Source organism: Condylura cristata, unplaced genomic scaffold (genome assembly GCF_000260355.1).
Source record: "Condylura cristata isolate star-nosed mole 26May11 unplaced genomic scaffold, ConCri1.0 scaffold00003, whole genome shotgun sequence".
Classification (NCBI taxonomy): domain Eukaryota; kingdom Metazoa; phylum Chordata; class Mammalia; order Eulipotyphla; family Talpidae; genus Condylura; species Condylura cristata.
The window spans coordinates 32,117,401-32,134,717 of NW_004567104.1; the positions used below are offsets into that span (position 1 = coordinate 32,117,401).

At 39.3% G+C, this 17,317-nt stretch overlaps 1 protein-coding gene across 1 annotated transcript in view; it reads left to right on the forward strand.

The window, feature by feature from the left end:
* Window positions 1-17,317, forward strand: part of HACD2 (3-hydroxyacyl-CoA dehydratase 2) — a 76,305-nt gene that overhangs the window by 331 nt on the left and 58,657 nt on the right. Inside the window, exons 2-3 of the mRNA XM_004675156.2 lie at window positions 2,567-2,684; window positions 16,617-16,635. Of these exons, the coding sequence (XP_004675213.1) occupies window positions 2,567-2,684; window positions 16,617-16,635 (137 nt within the window). The remainder of the gene's footprint in view (window positions 1-2,566; window positions 2,685-16,616; window positions 16,636-17,317) is intronic.

Sequence of the window (17,317 nt, forward strand, 5' to 3'; positions counted from 1 at the left end):
CAGGCCAAGGGAGCAAGCCCAGGTGGGGCTGAGTCCCCCGGGCGCCCCCTGGACTCCAGCGCCCCAGATTCCCAAGGCAGCAGACCTGCCGGGGCTGAGTCCCCCGGGCGCCGTCCGGGTCCACGGTCCTGGGTGCAGAGGGCAGCCGCGTCGGCCCGGTGCCCGCCTGGGACTCCCGTCTGGGCGGGGGGCCGGGCAAGTTCCCAGGCAGGCACCGGGTGCGCCTCGAACACGTCGCACTAAGGGAGTCGGGGGAAGGTTGCCGGGGTGCTAGCAGGGGGGCCTTGTGAGGACCGAGGGTGCGGGTCTGGGGGGCGGTGCGCGGGGCGATCCTGCAGCGCGGAGGAGCGCCCCGGCGGCTGGTGGAGAACGCCTAGCTGTTGCCACCCGGGGCAGTGGGCGCTGCTGAAGCTGACCATTTATTTAAGCGGCTGTTTTCAAAATCCAGGCAGAGCTTTAATCAGAAATGTAAAGGAAACGCGTTCTAAGTTTTTGAACGTGGCATGAACAGAGCTGTGCTTTGAGTTTAGACTTTTTAGGATGGGTTGGGGTGAACACGCCGGGCGGTGGAAAGGCAGAGTTTTTGGGGAGGACAGTAGACCTGGAAAACCAGTTTTATCACCACCACTGGTTCTCCCTCATTTCAGACCTTCCATGGTCACAGCGCTTCTGGCACTGTCTGTGCGACCTTGGATAAATCATTTTATTTCTCTTCGGCTCCTTTTTTCCATCTGTGAAACTAATGAGTTAAGTTCGGTGGCCAGGTTCTTACAGCGCTGCAATTTTTTGATTCCCATGGTTTTGATGAGGAGGATTATAGGATCAGTCCATTTGCTGTGCATTTTAAAATGTTAATTTGTACAACGTTTTCCCAAGAAAATTTTCAAGCATGCCGAAAAGTTGAAAAAACTATAATGAACATTCATTTTTTACTTTTAAATAGGTAATACATTGGCAAGGTGCAGAATTTAAAATAAACACAAAGGCATCCAGTGAAAACCTTCCCTCTCACCCTTCCTTTCCTGTGTGCTCTTCAGATGCTGATACAAGCATCTCTGTTCTCCCCATATCACCTCCCCCCCATCAGTGCTAATGTCATGTTACATTTCAACACCTTGCATTTTTCACAAAAAATTTCTCTTGGGGGCATCATAGGCCTTAGTGCTGGTATCAGAAATAGCCAATGCTGAAACCTAGCATCTGAGTTGTGACTTGGTGGAGTTCACAGAACTTATCAGTAAATAGATCTAGATCTGAATCTAGAACCTATTTCTCTTGATGCACCAGCTGGTGAAGAAACAGTACCCAGGCAGGTTTTCTTCATCACAAATTGTCACAGTGATTTTCAAAAGAACATTATTTAGCAAGAGAGAGAGATTTTTTTTTAAGATTTATTTATTTATGCATACAGAACTGGGGTACAGGCCAGAGGTGCAGGGGCATCGAGAGGCTTCACCAGAGACAGAGTGGGGAGCAGAACGGGCAGATGGATGAAGTACACTGCTGAGGGGAGCAGCGGGCGGGTCAGGAGAGGTCTGCTGCGCCATGTGGTCTCCTCCGGGGCAGGCGGAATCGAACTCATGCGGAAGTGGCTTTAGCTTCTCAGTGCTGTGCTTTAACCCACTGCACCACCAGGGAGGACCAGAAAGATTTTATATGTAAAATTCGTGTCTTAGTAAGGGCATTGATGAGAACATTGGTCTGGAGAATGATTTTAAGATACATTGGGAAAGAAGAAAATCTATTCCTGGCTGATGAACAGGGAGAATGAAGCAGAGGATAAGGAGTGGTGTCTTAAACCAGGAAGAAAAATTGGATTTGTGAGAGTAAAGTAAAATTTTTCCTAGATTGCTCAAATACCTATAAGAAATACTTTTCTTCTTTTGCAAACTCTTGATGTCTTTGTTTAATAGTTTCTAGAGATAGCAGTGGTCACATAGAACAGAAATATACTTCGTTCACAGCCATTTGCCTAAGTGCGTCCCTATTTGTGTTTTGTATTGATTTGGCTCTTTTCTGAATTGATTTTGGGAAGTTCTGCTGAAAACCCACTTATTCTTTATTTTTAACCTTTTATTCTTATGTCATTTGCACTTTTAAAAGGATAGATGTGTAAGGTATGTATACAATCCCATGAAGTAACTTACGAAAGTAGTTTTAATAATCTGTCTACCCTGTTATTATGACAGACCCTTTGACTTCAGAGGCCATTTAAAATTTTCCTTAAATATTTTGTTTCCTCTTAGGCTTTCTGAAACCAAATTTAACTGTCCAAGGACTAATTTAGCTTAGTCCCTTCTTTTTGGCCTTGTTTTCAATAGGCACCGTTGCCAAAAAGCAAAGTTCCAGATGGGTAAGGTGGCACAGTACTCTTGGTAGGGTGCGATTGTGGTGCAACATTTCTGTGCATTGCAGCTTGGTGTCTAAGAGCTGGAGTGGATAAATCCGACCGCTGATTCTTGAGGTTACCTTTAGCAATATCTGCTGTTGCCACATCTTATTACCTAAAACCCTATTTATCTTTTCTTGATTTTCCCCTGATTGCTTTCTTTTCTCTTTTTCTTAGGTGGCTTGTTATAGCAGTTGGTCTGGTTAGAGCATACCTGGCTAAGGGCAGCTATCATAGTCTTTACTATTCAATTGAAAAGCCTTTGAAGTTTTTCCAAACTGGAGCCTTATTGGAGGTAGGTCCTGATATTTTGTTGTTACACATGATTTCTAGTGTTATAAGATAAAAACATGCTACTGAATGTACTGAAGTACCCATATCTGTGTTGTATTTGTTTGAAATTTTGAAACCTTGCCTCATAACTTGCCTATGATGTTGCCTATACCTGTCTATAATGTTGATACCTAAATTATCTTTCACTTTCTGGTTAAAGTAAAATCCCACTTTACTTGTATTACTTGGAATCATTTTACATTCAACTTCTATTGGAATTCAAGTTATACAAGTTACTGTTAGGATTTTAAAAATTCTAGGGACATCCTAGGGAAGCATTAGCAAATGCATATACTTTGATGAACCAGGCATGTAATGAAAATAATGAAGTTGATGGGTGTAGGGTGTCAGTTGTGATCCATAAAAAGAAAAAGTAGAGGCTGTCAGAAGGCATACAGGTTCAAAAAAAATTTTTAAACCAAAGTTTATTAATTTCCTGCTTTAAGAATAACATATATCGGCCCTCCCTGGTGGCACAGCGGGTGGGAGCACAGCACTGAGAAGCTTAAACCACTTTTGCATGAGTTCGATCCCCGCCTGCTCCAGAGGAGATCCACATGGTGTGGCAGACCTCTCCTGACCCGCCCGCTGCTCCCCTCAGCAGTGTACTTCATCAAGTGTACTTCGATCTGCCTGTTCTGCTCCCCACTCTGTCTCTGGTGAATACTCTCACTCTGGCCTGTACCCCAGTTCTGTACGAATAAATAAATACATCTTTAAAAAAAAAAAAAGAATAACATATATCCAGAAATCTAATTCAAACAATTATAAGCAAAAAAAAAAGGCAACTTATTGCCTTCTATAACTGACAAGTTATAGAAATTTAGAAATCACAAAATCAAAGGAACCAGCTCGAGAATGATAGCCAAGGCTGTGACACTGACAAGCTCTTTGCATCTTGAGTCTGTCTCTTTCCCTCGGAATGTCTGTCTCAGGCTTTCCTGCAGAATGCCTTCTGTGTGTTGGGAAACAGGAAAGGGGGCTGAATTTTCTCTGCATCTGTGTCAGTTTTAGAGCAGGATTTCAGTTGGCCTTACTGAGATATACTGCTCTTGCTGGTTATGCGAGATATACTTGGCTAGTCAGGTCTGTGACACATGCCCATCCTTTGCCAAGGGACTACAGACTTGGTGATAAAAAATGGAAGTGAAGACATATAAAAGCTTCAGGCATGTAAAATCAGTAGTGCCATAGTTCATTATGGTGAAAAACCTTAAAGTTACAGAGAAGAACAGGTTTCAGTCTTATGTTACTTACCCTTCAGGCCAAGCCCACCATGACATTTGGAAGGATTTCTTTTTTTTAAATCATTTACCTCCATGAAATGAGATGTGACACGTTAACCTTTCACTATTACTTTTAAAAGCAGAAAAATTTAATTTTGTTCTTTTTTCTCAGTAGAAAGTTTTTAAAACCTTTTCTAGTCACACCTTTTATGTAGATTGTATCATGCTTTCAAATGGAATCCTGAGTACCCTTATTTCAGGTATGCTGGTTTTTCCAGCTTACTCTCTGAATGTAGGCAGGTCATTTATATCTTATTCACCTCTTTTTCTCATTTGTAAAATGATTAGAATAGATCTTCAAACCCCTTATTACATTCGTCTTTTGAGGCTGGTGAAACAAACAAGTCCTAGTGTATGCCATTTTTTTAAAACTTAGAACTTGATTTTTTTTGGAAAGTGGCAATAGCAAATAAGTACTAGTATTTGCTGCTCAGCTTTGGCTAACACAGTTCTCACAAGCTCCAGAGAAACAAGAATAGGTAGGAACAAGACCATCAGAAAATGCCACACTGTTTAATATAGTAAGAAACTGTACTCAATTGGAATACATCAATAACTTAAAAGTCTATAAGACTCTGAAGTATTAGAGCTATATTTAAAAGTTTTAAGTATACTGAGGGAAGACAGTGGCATAAAATAGTATGATACAAAATCCACTCAGAAACCAGACCTTAGACTTTGGAGGATTAGCCTGTTTATCCCCATTGAATTTTTAATAGGGATTTAAGAAAATGTTTTGGAGTTTTGACTTTATTTCTGTTATCCCCTCTAAGAACCAATTAGGTGACAAATCCTGGATTTGATTTTGGGGAAAGGACTCTGCAAAATGAATTGATGAATGCCAGGAATATGCTGGGAATTAGCTCTATAGATGTCAGCCATGTCAGCAGTAGGTAGACTAGCCCCTCAGTCTAGAGCCTTAGAGCAACTAAAACTGCATTTTGTAAGTTAGCAGTTAAGGCCAATTTCCTTGCCTACCTGACCTGCCTTGTAGAATAATTACATGTGCATAGTATTATTTAGTTACATCTAAGTTTTCTTTATGGGAATTATTAGTGCTTGACACTATAGCTTCTTTGCAGGAGGAGAAAAAAATGAACCTACTGAGTAATGTCAGCTATCACTTATATTTCTATATACTAAACACTAATCTTTGGTAGGTTCTATGGGATTTTGCTTAAAAAGGAATTATTTGTTCTTAGAAAACATAACTTTCCTTTTTTTTTTTTTCCCACATACAAGAACTGGGGTGTAAGCCAGAGGTGCGGGGAGTGAGGCAGGGTAGGGAACAGAACAGGCAGATCTACTGAAATATACTGCTGAACAGAGCAGTGGGCGAGACAGGAGAGGTTTGCGTCATGCCATGTGGGTCACCTCTCTGGCTGGGGATCAAACTAATGTTGCAGTGGCTGGCGATAGCTTGATAACACTGAGATTAACCCCTGTGCCACCAGGGAAGCCCACACACTTTGCTTTTTAAAAGTTTTTAAAAACATTTACCAAGCAAGTGCATATATATTATACTACTACATGTAGTAGTATAATACAGAAAACCAGTTCATTTCTGAGGAAGTTATATAACTTTTTGCAAAATGGCTGCAAAAGTATATGAAGTTTATAATACTACAGTAATATAGCTTTTGTGTATAAAATAGACACAGATCATAAATGGAGTATTTTTTATAGACTATTCTAAATTAGTTTCCACAGGTAATAATTTAAAAAGTTTAAGTCACTGAAATGGGTGCTGTAGAGGTTGAATTTTTGCTAATAAAGAGCTAAAATTGTATTGATGAGATGATTGTGTTGGGACTCAACTGGAGATTACAGAAAGCTCCTTAACCACCTTAACCACCTTAGACAGTGGGGTGGCATAAGTGGACAGGAGACCCCAGGGAAGCAGCAAGCGTGAGTGCAGCTGAGCCCCTAAGGTGCCCAGGAGCCGAGGACTGGGGCAGCCGGGGAAACTAGGGGTTCGTGCTCCAGCTCTTGTCTCTGCTGTTTACTCCTTTATCTCTGATTCTTTCTTCTCTTCTTGCATAGTGGTTTTCTTGTTTTTTTTTTTTTTTTTTAAGGCTACATGGCAGGTAATAATAATAGCCCAAAGCTTCTGGAATAGCTGTTCTTGCAGTCAACAGAGCAGCTAATTGGAAACAAAATCTTACTCCCAATCCCACAATCTCAGTGAAGGGCCTAATTTGCCAGCTTGCTCAGGGCTTACTCTTGCACCGATCACCAGGAGATAGGAACAAAGCCACATCAGCCACTAACAAGTTGGAGGGAAAGTAAATTTTTTAGAATCTTAGTGGTGTTGGGTGAAAAGCACAAGTACTCAGAAGCAATATGATGAAGATGCTAGTATGTGAGATGATTTTATAAAAATAAAATGAATAATAAATTTTATAGAAAGTAAAATATAGTCATGTGAGCCAAGAGGTCAGTGTGTGTGTGGAGTGTGTTTTGGGTTGAATGTTGAGTAATCCTGATTATTAATTGACATAAGTAGCTAATATAGCTAAAAAAGAATATATTTTCTAATTTTTTTAAAAGATTTGTTTATTTATACATACAGAACTGGGGTACAGGCCAGAGGTGCAGGGATGGTGAGAGGCTTCACCAGAGACAGAGTGGGGAGCAGAACAGGCAGATCAATGAAGTACACTGCTGAGGGGAGCAGCGGGCGGGTCAGGAGAAGTCTGCCGCGCCATGTGGTCACCTCCGGGGCTGGCAGGGATTGAACTCATGCAGAAGTGGCTTTAGCTTCTTAGTGCTGTGCTTTAACCCGTTGCGCCACCAGGGAGGGCCCATATTTTTTAATTTTTAAAAATCAAGTGCGGTAACATTGGGTTATCCTCAGTAGGTATTACCCCCGTAGAGCATCTATCACCAACTCACTCATACTCCACCACCACAGCAAAAGTGTATTTAAAGATGCCATTCATGGATAAAGTCAGTGTAGAATTATAGGTACATGCTATAACGTTGGTGAAGCTTAAAAATATGTTATGTGAAAGAGACCAGGCATAAAATGTCACATATTATATGACCCCAGAAACTTCCTTAACCAACTCGAACAGTACAGAGGGTATAGCATAAGGACACAAAGGAGGAATGCCTAGGACAGGCAAATCCATAGAGCTAGAAAGTAGATTTGCGGTTGCCAGGGACGTGGGAGTGTGGTAGGGTCTGGAATAGGCAGTGACTGCTATGGATACAAGAATTCTTTTTAAGAGATAAAAATACCCCTGAATTAGATATGTAGATATTGGCTGCTCAACCTTGTGACCATTCTGAAAACTATTGAACTGTATACTTTAATAGTATACTTTAAATATGTAAATTTTGTGGTATGTGAATTTATCTCACTTCCGTTAAATCCCATTCATCTAGAATGAGCTGTTGATATGTTTTCTTTTTATTGTATTCTTTTTGGGATCCATGATATTCATTAATAAGAACAAACTATCTAGCTTTGTTAGAATTGAGTTAAGGGTTAGAAATCCATTGATTGATGCTACATCATGGTATTTAAAAATTATTTCTGAGAGAATTTGGATTTCAAAATATGTTTTGTTAACATAAGACAAATTATCGATCTTTCAGATACTTGCGATTGGGTAACAAGGGTTCCAGTGCGTGAAGGGCTCCTCTCAGAGACCTGAATTGTTGATACTGACACAGACCTACATATTTAGACACCGTTCTACATATTTACCTACACTGTCCATTTGGGAATGGGACCACACGAACTCCCTTGTCTTCCATCGCTTTCAGGTCCTTCTTGCTTAGAACTCCCTTATAGACAAAAAGACAGAAAAAGTGACCAGTCTCATTTGTGATCTTTTTCTAGAGTTCATTTGGGCTGGGTCTGAAGTCATAGAACTGGTCTGGAGAAAATATGAAAGCTGGATCTGATTGCATCTTCTAACCCCACGCCATTTCCAAAACCCACCTCTGCATTCTGATGAAACTGCATGCCCTTCTCACAGCTCTCCTCAAACCTGTGAGGGAAATATTCAGGAAATTGATTTCAGGGATTTCTCTAAAACACAGGAAACAGCAAAATCTAACGAGTTTATAGTGTCCTTAAGAAAGAAAGAGTGCCTATGTTGTCTCCCTGCCAGTTTTTCTCTTTTGTCTTAATCACTGGATGATTTTTTTTCCTACACAGAGATACTAAGTGGTTAGCTTCTGTGATATTGGGCATACAGAACAAGTTTTGGGCTTTTGGGAGCTTGTCAGGGGATTTAACCTTCATCTGGAATACTTTTTCCCCTTGTGGAAGCATGCTGATTTGCCAGTAACAGTAATTTTCAAAAGGAACTTAAGAAACACAGGCTATAGCACATTGTAGACCACTTTTGTTCTGAACACTCATTTTGAGAAAACAGATCTCTAAAAGAGATTTTTGAACAGCTAACAAAACATGTCACATTGGAGATATCTAACTAACAGGAATGACAACAAACCCAGTCAAACCAGCTTCAAAAACAATGTGAATATCAGAGGGAAAATAGAACTTGGGTATAATTAATAAGTGTCACAACACTGGAAGGGAAAAGGGAGCCTGTGGGAAAGGAAGCCTCCCACACAGGCCTCACTGCTTGACGATTGAAGCAAATAGAAGCAAATTGATATGGTATTCAGAGAACTAAGATAGCTAATGGCTGTAGAAAGGAATGTACTGAAATTAAAAAAGAACCAGTGAACTAAAAATATCTAGGGTGACAGTACAGGGCAGGAAGAAGGCCACAGTGCAGAAAAGAAGGTGATTCTGAACGTTCACGAAAGGCAGGAATTCCCAGTTAGAGCCTCAGCTGAAATAGATTACAGAGCAGAAGCCATTGGAAATATTCATAGTTCACTATTTGAAATGTGAGAACATGGCAAAACATGTAGTGCTAAGCACATCAGGGATAATTGTGTTTTGATAAAGATGAATTAATGATTAGCTAAACAACAGCAATACAAGAGCACAGAACAGTAGTGAAACACAGAAAATTAATAATGATGCAATACAATGGATATATCCAGGAAACAGTCTGAGGATATTCAGCCTGTGAAAAAGTAATGCTACCAGGAATGGAAAAGGTTGGAATGTATAACTTACAAATAGGAAGATTCTAGAAATTCTTTTGAATTAAAAGTCCATCTCAGTATGACTATGGAGAGTTTAGTAATTGCTGTTTTTTCAAGAAACAAATCCTTTCCCTTCCTGTGTAGCTATTTGTTACATTTTAAATAAAGATAAGCAACTTTCAGCAGAAAGCAATCTTAAAATACAACAGTAAGACAACTTGGGATCTTGAACTTTAAAGAATAAAAAAATTCACCTGATGCGAGCATTAGATTCCTGGATAACAGAACATGCAGCTTCCTACAGTTGGAGACATTTTAAGAACACCTACAAAAGTAATGCAACTTTGAAAGAATCTTGTCAAAAGGTACTTACCTCTTACATAAAGAAAGAAAGTAACCACGTTTTCAGGCCAGCACTTTTCCAGTATGGCTTTCTGCAGCGGTTAATGTTCCAAATCTCTGCTGTCTGGAGGGTTGTAGCTGCTAAACACAGGTGGCTGCTGAGGCTTTGAAATGTGGCAGCGGAATTCAGAACGTTTTTACTTATTTTTAATTTAAACAGAAGAAGGTGCATATAGTTAGTAGCTACTGCACTGGCTAGCATGGCTTTAGTTCCAGGGTATATATACATCGCCAGGTTTCTCTGTGCAATTTCACAAGATATTCCCTATTTCACCAGGCCGGAATGAAGTGGGAAGGAGAAAGGCTAAGCAAAATGAGACAAACTTAACGAAGTAAATATTGTGTCACTCAAAGAGTTTGTAAATTTCTTAATTCAGATGGCACAGGTAGAATAATGTTAAAATATGTTGATGCTTTGAGCAATAGAAAATAAGCAAATTGCAGATATTGGAAAGGAGACATATCAAGCTATTACTATTGCTTACCTCTGTGGAGGTGCATGATATTTCAGGGAGAATAGAAGGGAATTTTTATTTTTTACTTGATATACCTTAATGTACATTTATGTATCATTCCCTGAACCTTAAAATAAAAAAGTTATAATAAATATATGATACAATATTTAAAAAGGCAAAAAGTAAATGAGGAAAATATTTAAAAGTTTCTTGAAAAAGGAAGAAAATAGGAGGTTAGGTTTTCTTTTGTCTTAAAATACAGCATTTTACATCTGATGTAGAAATCCTGCTAGATTGAAAAAAGAAATAGGAACAGGAAGAATAAACTTGTGGGATGATCGGTTGGTACAAATGCATGTTTGTAATGTTTATGCAAATAGAACTTTCGTTTTAGCAAAATAAAAGAGTATATTGGTGGGCACTGACTTAAAGAATGAATCCAACAATTTGTTATCTGTACAAGACTGACTTAAACAGACTAAAGGACAAACCAGCCACTCATGACCTAGTGGACAAGAGCTGGACAACCCAGTCACAGGATAAGATAAAGTCCATGTCAGAGCAGAAGCCAGAGAGAACCTCAGGACTTCACAGCATGTCCTGCAGAAAGAACATGGGAGATATGTGTTGGTGTAATTAGTTGATGGGTGAAAGATTACTGTAGAAGAACTGGCAGAAATGTTATAGAAGTAAAAATCGAATTATACTTAAGCACTGTCACAGTACATGTAAAAACACCAAAGACAAGAAATTGGCACACAAAGACTTGCTTTTACCATTTTGCCTCTCTGGGCCTCTGTTTATTATCTGCAATGAATAGGCTAGGTTAGATTTTTTTTTAACCCCAGACTTAATATTTCACATAATATGAAAATTAAGAAAATAATGAAATAATAGAGAGCTGAATATAGAAAGGAGGGTATAATTAAATGATTAAAAAAGTAACCATGAAGGAAATTTCACCTATTTCCTCCTTAAAAAATGGTTGTAAAAGAATTTTGAAATCAAGTTTGAACTGGAGTCTTTGAGGCATCCACATAAACAGTTCTCTTTTCCTGGCTTAAGTTCTGAACATTGTGAAAGAACTCAAGGGAGTTGCATAAGAATCCTAAAAATCCACCATTATTAGCGATAAAAGCCTAGCTGGAGACTGCATTAGTGCGTAAGTCAAACAGTTTTGCTAACTGAAGTCCAGAATTAGACTCACCACCCACTCTGCCCCCAGCAGCAGCAGCCAGGGAGGTGTGGAGGAAACCAGTGAACCTGGGGTCCTTTGTGGAAGCCCTGGGTAGATCTGAGTTGAACACGCTCCATTTATTCTTCCCAAATTCACTGCTCAGATGAGTCATCCTTCCTTTCCTGAGGTAAAGTGATTAACAGGTAGAGGGAGACCAGAATATTAGAGAAAACCCTTCTCACGGAAGCCAGACAGAGGAGAAAGGTGTTTTCACTTTTACCATGGAAAAGACCAGTAAGTTTAACAAAGAAAATACGTTTTTGTCATATGCTTACTACCTAAAGCTAACCAGTGTTGGCATTTTGGTGCCTATCCTTTAAGGCTCGGTGATATGTAGGTAATTTTTTTTTTTAAATAATAAAATAGTTTATTTTCCCATCATTTTGTGCATTTTTCCATCTCAGTTGTAATCCCCTTGGGCTTCCCATCACCAAATCACCCGTGTGCCATCACCAAAGGATATGTAGGTAAATTTTAAGCAAAAATGGAATCACACATATGTATGTGTATGTGTATGGTAATTTTCAAAATTAAACAGATATTTGTAAATTAATTCCGGACCTCTCCACAATTTGAGCAAAGAGACATGTCTTGTTGAACTGCCCCCCTCAGATTTTATCGTCTGAAAGTTTTATCCCCTCAGCTAAACTGACAGCAGTTGTTCTCCACTCCCTTACTCTACCTTCTCGGGTCATGGTTAGCTATTCGAGAGGATGTGGTGGTGCACAACTGGCCTCACTTGAGCTGGTCAGATATTTTTTTCTACCTAGAATTTTGAATTGAAAGACAGAAATTGGGATTCACTGTAGCCAAATCACATGATATCCATGAACTATGGCTGAGGTCTCCAAAACTGCTTGCGTTCTTTTTCCTCTTAAGAGCTGCAAAACTCTTCTGGCTTTTTGTTGCACTTGTTTTACCTCAGATAAAAATGAAGCTGAAGGATGAATACGCAAAGTACAGAGGATTTCTAGGGCAACAAAACTACCCTATGATACTAAATGGTAAATGCATGTCTCTATACATTTGCTCCAGCCCAAAGAATATACAACAGCAGTAGTGAACCCTAAGGCAAACTGGCTTTGAGTGATAATGATGTGGCAATATAGGCTCAGCAGTTCTAACAAATGTAGCACACAGGTAGGTGATGTTGAGGTGCATAAGCTGGGGTAGGAGATATATGGGAATCTCTGTAGCTTCTTCTCAGTTTTTGCTACTCTTAAGAAAGAAAAGGCCGGCCCTCCCTGGTGGCGCAGGGGGTTAAAGCACTGCACTGAGAAGCTAAAGCCACTTCCGCATGAGTTCGATTCCCGCCTGCCCCGGAGGCGACCACATGGCGAGGCAGACCTCTCCTGACCCGCCCGCTGCTCCCCTCAGCAGTGTAATTCATTGGTCTCTCTGTTCTGCTTCCCACTCTGTCTCTGGTGAATCCTCTCACCCTCCACATCTCTGGCTTGTACCCCAGTTCTGTACGAATAAATAAATAAATCTTTAAAAAAAAAAAAAAAAAGAAAAAGGCCTTTATTAAAAAAAAATGACAATTTTTTTTATTATAATAGTTTATTTTACATCATTTTGTGCCTTTTTTCTCAGTCGTAATCCCCGTGGATTTCCTATCACCAGTTCACCCGTGTGCCATCACCATAGTCCTGTGTACTTCCTCCCCAGACCCCCCGCTTTTGATCCCAATCCCCACTCCACCCCATAAAATGTCTGGTATATAGTTGCTCATTATTATTTTTTACCCTGGTCCTTTATGCTCCTGCTATGAGTGAAACCATCTGGTATTTTTCCTTTTCTTTCTGGTTTATTTCACTAAGCATGATCCTTCCCAACTCCATCCTTGTTGCTGCAAAAGGCATGAGTTTATCTTTTTTGGTTGCTGAATAATATTCCATTGTGTATATATACCACATCTTTTTAATCCAGTTATCTACTTCTGGGCATTTGGGCTGATTCCATGTCTTTCCTATTGTAAATAGAGCAGCAATAAACATGAGGTGCAGGTGTCTTTTTGAATCAGTGTTTTGTGTCCCTTGGTAGATACCTAGGAATGGGATTGCTGGGTCTTATGGAAACTCCATGTTTAGCAGTTTGAGGAACCTCCAAACAGTTTTCCATAGTGGTTGTACTAGTTTGCATTCCCACCAGCAGTGAAAGAAAGTTCCTTTCTCTCCACATCCTTGCTAACATTTGTTGTTGCTAGTTGTTTGAAGATGTGCCATTCTCACTGGGGTGAGGTGGTATCTCATTGTGGGTTTAGTTTGCATCTCCCTTGTTACAAGTGATGCTGAACATTTTTCAAAAGATAGGCCCTCCCTGGTGGCGCAGCGGGTTAAAGCACAGCACTAAGAAGCTTAAGCCACTTCTGCATGGGTTCGATCCCCACCTGCCCCAGAGGAGATCCATATGGCGTGGCAGACCTCTCCTGCCTGCCCGCTGTTCCCCTCAGCAGTGTACTTCGTTGATCTGCCTGTTCTGCTCCCCACTCTGTCTCTGGTGAATCCTCTTACCCTCCACATCTCTGGCCTGTACCTCAGTTCTGTATGAATAAATAAATCAATCTAAAAAAAAAAAGATGACAAATTTGGTAACTTACAAATACAAATCTTTCTTAGTGCAAACCTTAGATACTTTCTCTAAAAAAGGTTGTTTCTAAATAGCCTATTGTGGAAAATGAAGTTAACTGTTAACAATGATGTTAAATTTCAAAATTATTGCTGGTACTTGTATATGGCAAGAGTTCAGGAGAGAGAAGTTTTCAATACATTTTCAAGGATGATTTTTTTTTATTTTACAAAAGTTTATTTTACATCATTTTGTACATTTTTTTTTCCCATCTCAATTGTAATCCCCGTGGGTTTCCCATCAAGGACGATTTTTTAATAGGACTTGTCCTGTAAATGTTTTCTAGTGAAGATGCTTGTTCAGTCCAGTGATTCTCAGTGGATCTCATCAGCAGTACACTCCCTAGTACGCACTCTAGAAAGTTGTGAGGATGTTGTGATTGCCACAGTGACAGGGAGTGATACTGACTTTATGGCTGTGAAGTTTGAGGCAGTGCTGCTCAGGGAAGACTGATCCTGCATCCCTCCTGACTTTTGGATGTCTTCGTAGGCTAACCTGCCGACAGATACAAATTAATAGCTTGGTAGTACATACTAAAAATGTCCATGAGACATTAAACAAAAAGCTTACTAATCTAGAAGATTGCTAGTTTACTGTTTACTGCATAACAAAACAAACAGCAGAGTGCAGCAGTACTCATATATTAGCTCACAGCTTTCTAAGTCAGGCATGTGTTTGGCTGAGTTCACTGCACCAACTCTACAAGACTGAAACAAGGATGTCAGACACACTGGGTCTTATCTAGGGTCAGGGGAAGAGTCTGCTTCTAAGCTCTTTCAGCTTGTGAGCACATTTCAGTGTCTTACACTTAGAGGCTTGAAGTCCCATTTTCTTATTGTCACGTAGAGGTCACTCTTAGTTCCAAGAGATTGGTATTTAGTCCTTGGAAGAACATTTTTGTACCCTTTTCTTTACCTCTGACTTCCCCTTCTGGCATGAGTACAAAAAACTTGAAAGGGAGCAGGCTACCCTTACAACTTCTGCACCTTAAGATCAGATGACTTGGGCTTTACCTGCATTTGCAGATCCCCACATTACAGTCCCTAAATTAGTATTTGGTTGGATAACCAAAGAACAGAAATCTTGGGAAAACATCTTGAAAATTCTGTCTACTACAATGTGTATGAAGAGGAAAGCTAAGTGGAATGAAGATAGTCTCAAATTTATTGAATAATTTGTTCCTTCTGCACATTCTGTCCTGTATTACAACATTTCCAGCTTGCATATTTAGTTGAAAAGAATTTCAGTGCGATGTTATTGCAAAAACAATGAGACTGATTGAAAATATGTAACAGGAGAATTGAGATTCCTGTTCAGATTTTAATTACTAAGTTAGTAGAAACATGCGAAATACAGGTGTCTCCATGGATTTTGTTAATATGCATTATTTTAATACTTTCATGTTATTGCCCCTTTTGGGGGCTCAAGATAGTTCTTCAGTTTTATCCTAAAACTGTCCTCCATCCTTTACACAACTGCTTCATTGCTTCTTGTATTAATTTTTTTCTTGTCTGATCCATTTCCATTCCTTGTCAGACCATTCAAGTAAGATGGTCTCTAAGGTTTACATTCATTATCTATGACAATATCGTTTCAGGGCAGAAGGATAAGGTTTTTTTTTTTGTAATAGTTTTTTTTCCCCCCTTACCTATTATATAACTAAGGGTTATTTTGACACCATAGTTAGAATAAATAAGACATAACTCATTTGAGATTATATTGTATTTCCTTGTTTTCTGTATTTTGACTTACTTACCTTAGATATTATTCCAACTTCAGTTAAAATTACCTCCCTATTTTCCACTAAGTTTTAGTACTATTTTTTAAAATCCTAATACTGGTCTGCACATCTGTTTTATTTTCCACAGTTATCCCAAGTGATTTATGATATTTTATATCCAAACTTACAAGTTGGTATGTATATGGCTGCTTCATTTTGTCATTATGTCCACAAACATACACTGAAATACATAGCTTTTTTTTTTTAAGATTTATTTATTTATTCATACAGAACTGGGGTACAGGCCAGAGATGTGGAGGGTGAGAAGATTCACCAGAGACAGAGTAGGGAACAGAACAGGCAGATCCATGAAGTACACTGCTGAGGGGAGCAGCGGGCGGGTCAGGAGAGGTCTGCCGTGCCATGTGGTCACCTCCTGGGCAGGCGGGGATTGAACTCATGCGGAAGTGGCTTTAGCTTCTTAGTGTTGTGCTTTAACCTGCTGCGCCACCAGGGAGGGTCCTGAAATACATAGCTTTGTAAAAAAAAAATTAATTTCTTTTTGTTTCTTCTTTTTTGTTTTGTTTTGAAAATTTTGTATATATGAATTTCATTTCAGGATAGGGAAGGAGGAGTTATAAAAATAGGTGATTAAAAAGAGAAGATTGGGTCTAATAAGACTAAAACTATTGTACTATCACACAAAAAGAAAGTGGCAATCCTAGCCTGTATGTCCTACTGTTCATCAAAGCTCTTTGGACCTGATGCTACAGAATGACAGTTCTGTAGAATGTGGGACACAGGTATGTGTTGCAACTGTGGTCCTTGAGCTCCGATTGCCTACTTGGTGAGATTTACTGCTTAGGAAGTCTTCCACAAATACACAAACTGAAAGTGACCAAAAAAAAAAACAACAAAACAAAACTTTGCATTTTGTTAAATAACCTATAGCCAAATTTAAAAATAGAATTTTTGATTTTCTACTGGCAGCCATTGCTCTATGCTTACTGAAAGACTTATTTATATGAAATGAAACCATCATGTTATTGATATTTGCTAATTCTCTTTTTCCCCCTTTTCCCTTTAGATTTTGCATTGTGCAATAGGTAAGTACGGAATTTTCCCCTCCCCTGCTGTATACAGTGGCTTCTGTTTGTGCTTTAAGTCATAAATGATAAGCTAATTTGATTGTTACTGAGTATTGAAAAATTAAGCTATAATCATATATAAAATTTCTTAAATTTGCATGACTAATATCATAGGTGTTTATTTAGATATTATTATTCAATATTAAACACAGCTCACAGCTCTTCTGTTCTGTCGATTGAAAGACCTCTCCTGCTTCATTATAAGCATAACAAATAAACATTGGCATACTTATAAAAATGTGATGTGGGGTCCTAGTACTGGTCTATAGAAAGCCCTCTATAAGATCTATAGATCATTTAAGTGTTACACTCACTTTCCTTAATCTTTAAAATGGGAATTCTGCATGTATTAACAACCGCTGAGATGAAAATTATATATATAAATATATACATATGAGAGGGATTGGAAAAGAATAACTTGAAAGGGTTATACAGATTTAAGGCATTTCTACTAAAAGCTGCTGTCATGTTTCCTTTGAGGGTGGGTGGACATCAGATCCTACTCTGAAAGTGTGGCATAGCCTGGGTGGACTGTACCCCTCCAACTAAATATAAGCCCACTTTGGAGAGTTGACAGACCCCGACAGTGGTTGCTGCGCATCCGGACTTGTCTCTTCAAAGAGAGGATTTGAAACTGACA